Raw genomic sequence first — 8,086 nt, forward strand, 5'->3', positions numbered from 1 at the left:
CAAATGTGAATTTATTTTAAAGAAATAAAGCACACAATCCCAGTTGGGACATCCATCTGTGTCCTCCATCCATCACATCGGTCATTTCAGTAGACAATGAACTATCGAAGCAGATCAGAAAGCCAGTCCATCCCCACTTTTCTTTACAGTGAATCACTGATCAAATCCACTGAACAAAATGACATCACGGTAGGTTTTTTCCACATGAAAAAAAATAAAACACAAAAATCTAATTTGTCGAACAGCAGCAACTGATGGGAATATTTTTTATAACCTGTATCTCATCAAGAAAAAAGTTCATGTCCTTCAGGCATTCAAAAGTAAATAGGAAGGTGGACATGACTACTTCAGTCTCTTCATCGTCTCCCCTTTGTTCTTATTTTTCAATTGTGTATGTAACTTCATCCTCGTCCATTTCCAGAATTCTTGGCCGGAGTTCTGTCCCAAAAAGTTGGTCTTTGTTGGCATCCAGGTGGTCACAAGCAGTTAGGATGTTTTGGATCAATGAAGACTTTTTTTATGAAAAAGAAAAAAAAATACTGCCAAGTACTTTATTAGGAATATCAATATATTAACTCCACTTTTACCCAAAGAACAATCAAATTGGCTTATGAAATGAACACACCAATATGACCACAGCATGTCGTAGGAATGCTTAGCTCAATAGATTTCTCTCGCTTTTTGTCTCTACTGCCTGTAGGCATGAGGTGGAGTGAAAAAGAAAAAAAATAAACTCCAGTGTACAACCACAGCAGTTCATCTTCAAGGGAATGTCATGTCTAGTTAGAAACCATTCAGAAAGTGCACAAATAATTCAAAATGACTAAGTGCTCTGTAGTGAAAAAAACATTTGTTTTTATTTAGTAATACATTGCTGTAAGACCCATTTCAGTTCAATCTGAACGTTTACTGGAATTGTACTGAAGTGAGTCCCTGAAAGACAAAGAGTCCAATTACCACAGTATTGTCACTTGTGAAGGCCAAATTCATCATTTCAAATAATATGTAATTTAATTGTTCCCAGTTTAGTAAGCATGCTTTAAAAACTGCTGAAACATTCACCCAAACATATTACAATAGAAATGCTACATCTAAAAATTATACATAATGGAAAGTGTTTACCTGAAGCAAGCGATCACTCCATTCTAGACTGGTTGATTTCTGAATGATATTGAAAAGGATAAAGAAAGTCATCACCTTTAAGGCATTGGCTGTGCCATAAGAATCATTTCACTACATACCTGACAGGACTGTGTCTTTGTGAGGTACAATTTGCAAACAACTAAATGTAACCATAAATATGCTTAATATGATTGTACTGGCATAAATAATTCAGTCAACATTTTCATATTCTTTAGTAATGGAAAAGAAGGGTGGGGGAGAAAAGTCCTTGCTCTTTCCTATCTTGTCTGGAATTGCTGGAAGCAGAAATAATTGCCATTTAATAAATCAGTTAGAGCACACAAAACCCTCATTTTTAAGACCACCATTCTCTGCCCCCATAATGCCACTGACACACCACAGGGCTGACAAGAGACACAAGTCATTGACAGCCTCACCGGAGACCTGCTGTGTGACCAGTTGGTCAAAGTCTTTTTGTGAAGTTCTAATATATAAAATTAGTGTCAGAAAACTTTTCAACTGATAATTACGAAGCACTGCCCGTGGGGCACAGAATGTCCTTCTTCTCGTGTGGAAAGTGAAGGCCGATGTCTTGGCTGGAAGATAAAAAAAATTTAGAAATACTGTAAGCTGACAAATTCTTATAACTGTTCTTTCCTTAAAAAAGCTTGAAAAGTTACACACCTTTAATGCTGGCTTTGCGAAGTAAGAGATGACACACCATCTTCTAATTTTTGGCATGTCTTCCTAAAAATGTAAATGGGAAATTACAATAAATTCTATGAATAAAAAATCACAATATTCAAACAAATATTACACTTAAACCACTGACCTGACTGAAATCAAATGCTCTTCCAGTGGCGATGTAGAGAGCATACTAAACAAAAGCAAATTATTATTTTAAATCAACATTTACATCTTACTACTGGCAAAGTGTCCTCCACTTACCCTGAGCAGTCCAGGCTGTCAATCTGGTTGGTTAGATTCTACCAATTTAAGAGGTGATTAGTTAAAGGAGATATCTGTGTGTGTTTTTGTCTTATACTAGCAGCACATATTTATATTTACATTACCTTCTTCTGTGGTTCTTTCCAGCTACCTGGCATTATTTTAGAGGCAATTTTCCTACAGATAAAATTTGTTTTGTCAAAATTGATTTATATTATATTAATATATATTAAAAACAAAGTTGATATGAACTTTGCAGATGGAATATCATTGTAGAACTGGATTAATAATATTTAATTCTGAAAATGTGCCAATTAATAATTTTATCACACAGAAGAAAGAATTACTTAACCAAAATTTAGCTGGAGCCTTTCATCACTTTATATGATAATGATATTCATTTCAGATTACAAGAGTAGAATTATTAGTAATAGAACAGGTAGAGAAATAGTGAACATCAGATAATATAATCTCTAGCAACGTTTAAATGTGACTTTGGCTTCACACATGAGACCACAGCACACCATTACAAATATTTTAGAACCTTGAGGATGTTTTACCGCTGTGCCGTTATGAATTATTTACACAGCTCTTCCAAAATAGCTTAGTGAAAACTATCCATTCATCCATTTTCCAACCCGCTGAATCCGAACACACGGTCACGGGGGTCTGCTGGAGCCAATCCCAGCCAACACAGGGCATAAGGCAGGAATCAATCCCGGGCAGGGTGCCAACCCACCGCAGGACACACACAAACATACCAAGCACACACTCGGGCCAATTTAGAATCACCAGTGCACCTAACCTGCATGTCTTTGGACTGTGGGAGGAAACTGGAGCACCCGGAGGAAACCCACGCAGACACGGGGAGAACATGCAAACTCCACGCAGGGGCAGCGCTACCATTGCGCCACCGTGCCGCCTAGTGAAAACTATTAGGATCAAATTTTTTTAAGAAGAATAGTTCAAATGGGCAGCAGTCATCACTAGGTAACAGAAATAACAGAGTAAATAAGGAACAGTCCTGCTAAAATGCTAATTTTGGGAGATTTGGGCTGAGGTTCAAACTGAGTGAACTGAACATATGAACAAAGATATAAAAAAGAACAACTTTTGAACGCTGGGACTGAACAGTTGAACAAAGATCAAGAACAAAGAACTTGAACTCAGATGGCAGAGGCTGGGCAGTGACTGGTGCAGTGGGCACGGAGGGCAGAGACTGGGTGGTGACCGGTGCCGTGGGCACAGAGGACAGAGACTGGGTGGTGACTGGTGCTGTGGGCATGGAGGGAAGAGGCTGGGTGGTGACCGGTGCCATGGGCATGGAGGGCAGAGGGAGCACTTTAGGACCTTTGCCACAATCTGACAAGTGCCTGAGGAACTGATCTTTATGAACTACTGTTTTCTGACAATAACAGCAATGGTAATGGCCTGATCCCTGGCAGTTCAGTGAACACTTGTATATTTTAAAACCTGAAACAGTACAAAGAAAAAAAGGTTAATATTCAGAATTATTTTGCTAAACATTTAAAACTTAACAAAAGAAATTCAGATAATCCTTAAATTTAATAGAGTTAAAACAAGCAAATCCTGTCCTATTATTCTTTTAAACAGAACAAACTAATTAAAGATTCTGTCAATGATGCTTTTAAAAATGTATGAAAATATACTATATGTTGCCTGTCAATTGTAGGCAATGTAATTCCACACTTACATTCTGAAAAATTAAAGTATTTGTAGTATGATCTTTGTCATATTCTACTAAATATTTTAAAAGAGAAAATTGTTAATACACAGTCATGAATTAATCTAAAATTATTCAAAGCTAGCTTTTCAAAAGGTTAAAAAGTACACAGTATACTATTTTGTCAAATAAAATCATGTTGTTAAGGTGAATATCTAGCTGCATTATAGTGTATTAAGTGTCAATTAATCAAATTTTACAAGTTACAAGATATCTTCTAGAGCACTTCACATACCTCCATGAACAACTACTGTCCTTTTGTGGCTCTGTAAGTGGCTGATGATGCCTGCATAATCTGATCTTTTATAGCAAAACAGACAAGCAAACTCCTGAGCACCAAACACAACTGTAGGTTCCTCTGTGGTCTTCAATATACTTATGTGTCTCTGGTGAATATAAAATAGATATAAAGTTCTTAAAACTGACAAACATGCACAAGGACAATCACTTCACTTTTTTTCAATTGAAAAAAAACTTCAAAAGCAGTATTTTTGAAGAATGCAGGAGAGGTGGGCATGAAACATTTAATATTGTTTTAAGAGTTCAAACAAACTGTACTATCATTGAAAGAACTTTATAAAATAAATAATTATAATAATAATAACAACAACATGATTCTATCCTGGCTGTTCTTTTCCTCATTATTGTCTACAATCTAATTTGAACTTTCTTGAACTGAAGGAAATTGAATATTGCATTCACACTTGCCCTTTGTTTGTTGCTACTTATTAAAATGTTCAGTTATGTACTGTAAATATATATACAGAACTATGAAAAAAGATCATTTAAAGTGACCTAAGTATATTCAAACTTCAGACTACCAACATTACTATAATTGAAAAACCAGTATATCCACTATTAACTGTGTTTGTCTTAGAAAATTATGCAAACAATAAGCTTTCTGTGGAACATTACCTTATAATGGCTCAATCTCTGTATTGTCTTTCTGAAATATATTTTGATATCTAACATACCAGGTTACTGGTTTTGCTTCTGATTAACTTGCATATACGTGATATACAGGACAAATGGTGAATGATATCCTGGCAATTATAAGTACTCAATCACGGTCACTTATATTTGATTACAGTCCGTTACACTGCGCTATGGTTAATTATACTCAACAACGGTCAATTGCATATTATAACAATTGTTATAAAAAATTATTGACTGCTGAATCCGTCGATTTACTACTCAGAATCGAGTATTCCGATTAGCCCTGTAACAATTAGCTACACAAACCATCCTGTTTGTTGTTTAACTGTTAATACTTTCTTAGAGCGCTTAGTACTGCACGGAACCTGAAAGTTGATTCAACATCTTTATTACACTGTGGTATAATTCGTACCCTAGCAGTAAATTATAATATTACTTTATACTAGTACAACTTGCAACAAACTCACTGCCATCTTAATTTCCAACATAAACTCTTCTTCTTTCCTCGAAAATCTTTCAGAAAGATATATTCTAAGTCCACCATTCCTCCGGACTCCGACAAAAACAATGATGACGTCTCGAAACTGACATCAGAGGGCGTTCCGTGACTAGTGCTGGGGGGCATTCCGTGATATGAAGGGCGTTCCGTGTCTAAATTCCTAGGTATTGCAGGCTGCAGCCAGACCCTTCTCGAAATCGTGGGGAATTAACGACACACCCAACAGAACTTTGTGTCGTTTACCTTATATTACCGCCATGGGAATTCTTTTGTCTATGAAAACAAAAAGCTACACTTTCTTTTTGCCTCATAGTCAGATATTTCAGATGTCTTCCTCATTGTAGCGGTTTGCTCTTCTTCCTCATTTCCCTGTTCTTCAATTTTGAAAGTAATGTCTTTTTTTGGCAGTTCTCGCCATTATGCCATAAGGAACTTTCGGCGTTTTCATTCCTTATTTCTATTAACAGACAATTTATTTCTCAGCAGAGACGCACTAGGGCTGCCCCTCCCACAGGTCCCCACTTCCTTTTTCCACACGGCCGCTGTCCATGCACCTGCCACGTGGTTGGTTCCCTGCCTATATACATTAACGACATCCTCCGCTCATGTGCCTCCTCACTCGGCTCCTTACTTTCCTCAGCTGTTCATTGTGCTCACTGCTCCCTTCTTCTTTACTCCACCGCTTCAAGCCTGTTATTGTTGGTCTTGCTTCATGTCTTCCTGATGGTGACTCCTGCCTTTTCATTTACTTCACCGCTTCAAGGCTGACATTGTTGGGTTTCCTTACTTCCTCACATCTTCCTCCTCGTGGCTGTTGCCTTTTCTTTTACTCCACTGCTTCAAGGCTGTCATTGTTAGGCTTCCTTACTTGCTTATGTACGTCTTCCTGGTGCTGACTTCTGCTTTTCATTCCCTGCTCCACCTCTTCTCGCCTTCCTTCGTACTTTCTTTCATAACGGGTGCAAGTTTATCCCGAATAACATGTCTATTCTGGTGATCACAGTCAATCACAATTTCACCAACCCGTACCCAGTGGTTTCCATGCCCCGAGATTGAGCCTGCCTCTTCCATTCTCTCTCTTACTTATTGCATAGCCATATCAGTCTCAGCCTTGATATCCACAGAGTCATTGTGTCTTATGAACTGAATGACTGGGACAGGTTGAAGGTTTGGACTGATGACGGTACAGGAGACAATTATACTACACAGGACTACTATAGCAGTGGAATGCTTAATCTCTTAACCTATGGCTCTGCATGTGAACTGATAGCTGCCGCGGAGTTGGTTTGTTGTCACTTTCAAGTGTATCGAAATGGGGAAATATTTTACACCTTTGGACAACTGGGATTGCCTGTTAAACATCTTAGATTCATGGGTAGCGATTTGGGTAGTGGACACTTTGATGTTTATGAATGTTTCAACTCTGACAGCGTGGACACAAAGTTATCAATTAAACCTGTTGTATGTTTACAACAGTTGACAAACGCGGAATGTAACTTGAATACAACACGTCCTCCAAATACGAACCTGATTGAAAGAAATATTGATAATCAAATCCTTGATGACAGCAACACTCATAACAGTGACAAAACAATTACATTGACAATCATGTTACTTTTAAAATGTTTCCTTTTCTTTTTCATAACTTCTTTAACACACTACTTCTCCTCTGCGAATTGCTGGTATTTTGCTAGTACACATTGTCACACATGTGCGATTAGGAGGCAGGCAAAGAGCCTAAAGGTGAGTGAAATATCACAAGATAAAGGGTCATCACGTGGTACTTACCTGAACTTTTTTTCATCAACAGAAATCATGAAGAAAAATAATTCCCGCAACTTCTAGTTTCCAAAATGGCCACAATGATTTCACTTCCAGCCAACCTTGATGACGTCACTTTCGGCTCCCACAAATCACCTCACTTCCGGCCCATCATGATGATGTTGTTTCCGGTTCCTGCTGCATCGTCACTTCCTGCCAACCACTTCCTGTCACACGATCATAACCGCCATTTTGTTCCAAGTAAAATTGTTCATTGTACTTTAAGACTTTGAATCGCTTCTTTTTCATTATTGTCTGCATGACAATATATGGGGACAGTCCCCGAAACTTTGTTTTGTTTTTGTGACGAATTATTTATTCAGAATATTTACTACAATTAGCGTAGTCGGCAGGAATTGTTTCAAAAAATGTCAGAAGAACAGGACCTGAACACTGTTCTAAATACCATCATGGGCGATCTGCAAACCCTGAAAATACAAATGGGGGAGACAAGAACACAACTAGCGGGGGCTCATGCTGCTGCAGGGGTACGGACGGAGGTCGCTCGGTCACAACCCATTACACTAACAACTCTGAGTGAATCAGATGAAATTGAGACTTATTTTTTGATCTACGAGCGTACTGCTAAGCAGAACGCATGGCCGAGGTTGGAGTGGGCGTACCAACTGGCTCCCTACCTGAAGGGAACGGCGCAGAGAGCCTATTATGATATAACTGAGGAGCAGGCTGCTGATTATGACGCTCTTAAGTTGGAGGTATTCAAGCGCTACGGTGTATCTCCAGAGCAGCAGGCGAGAGAATGGAGGGAGTGGCAGTTCAACCCTGAGAGGCCACTGAGAACCCAGGGCTTTGAAGCCCGGGGAAAAGTTTGTCATTGGCTAAGGCCTGACATCAATAGTTCTCACAAGATGGCCGAGCTTTTAGCGTGTGAGACCTTTGTACATGCCCTCCCTGAACATATCACCCAACAAGTCTGGAAGTATAATTTTGATGATATGGACACCTTAATAAAGATCGCAGAGCTCCATTGGGCGGCTTGTACATCAGGGCGATCA

At 38.6% G+C, this 8,086-nt stretch overlaps 1 protein-coding gene across 1 annotated transcript; it reads right to left on the reverse strand.

The window, feature by feature from the left end:
- Positions 1-3,029: 3,029 nt before the first annotated feature.
- On the reverse strand, positions 3,030-5,230 carry LOC120526827. Its single transcript, XM_039749962.1, has 3 exons — positions 5,218-5,230; positions 4,050-4,200; positions 3,030-3,543 (listed from the first exon to the last, which is right to left on the reverse strand). Exons 1-3 carry the CDS (start codon positions 5,221-5,223, stop codon positions 3,098-3,100), a joined length of 603 nt encoding a protein of 200 aa, XP_039605896.1. The 5' UTR covers positions 5,224-5,230; the 3' UTR covers positions 3,030-3,097.
- Between the last annotated feature and the right edge of the window lie 2,856 nt (positions 5,231-8,086).

The sequence above is a fragment of the Polypterus senegalus genome, chromosome 3, assembly GCF_016835505.1.
Source record: "Polypterus senegalus isolate Bchr_013 chromosome 3, ASM1683550v1, whole genome shotgun sequence".
Classification (NCBI taxonomy): Eukaryota; Metazoa; Chordata; class Cladistia; order Polypteriformes; family Polypteridae; genus Polypterus; species Polypterus senegalus.

What these genes read in the sequence shown, in the direction of transcription:
- LOC120526827 (XM_039749962.1), bottom strand. An exon ending in GACAGTAGTTGTTCATGGAG is followed by an intron (nt 3,544 to 4,049) that starts GTATGTGAAGTG and finishes GTACTGTTTCAG; the next exon opens with GTTTTAAAATATACAAGTGT.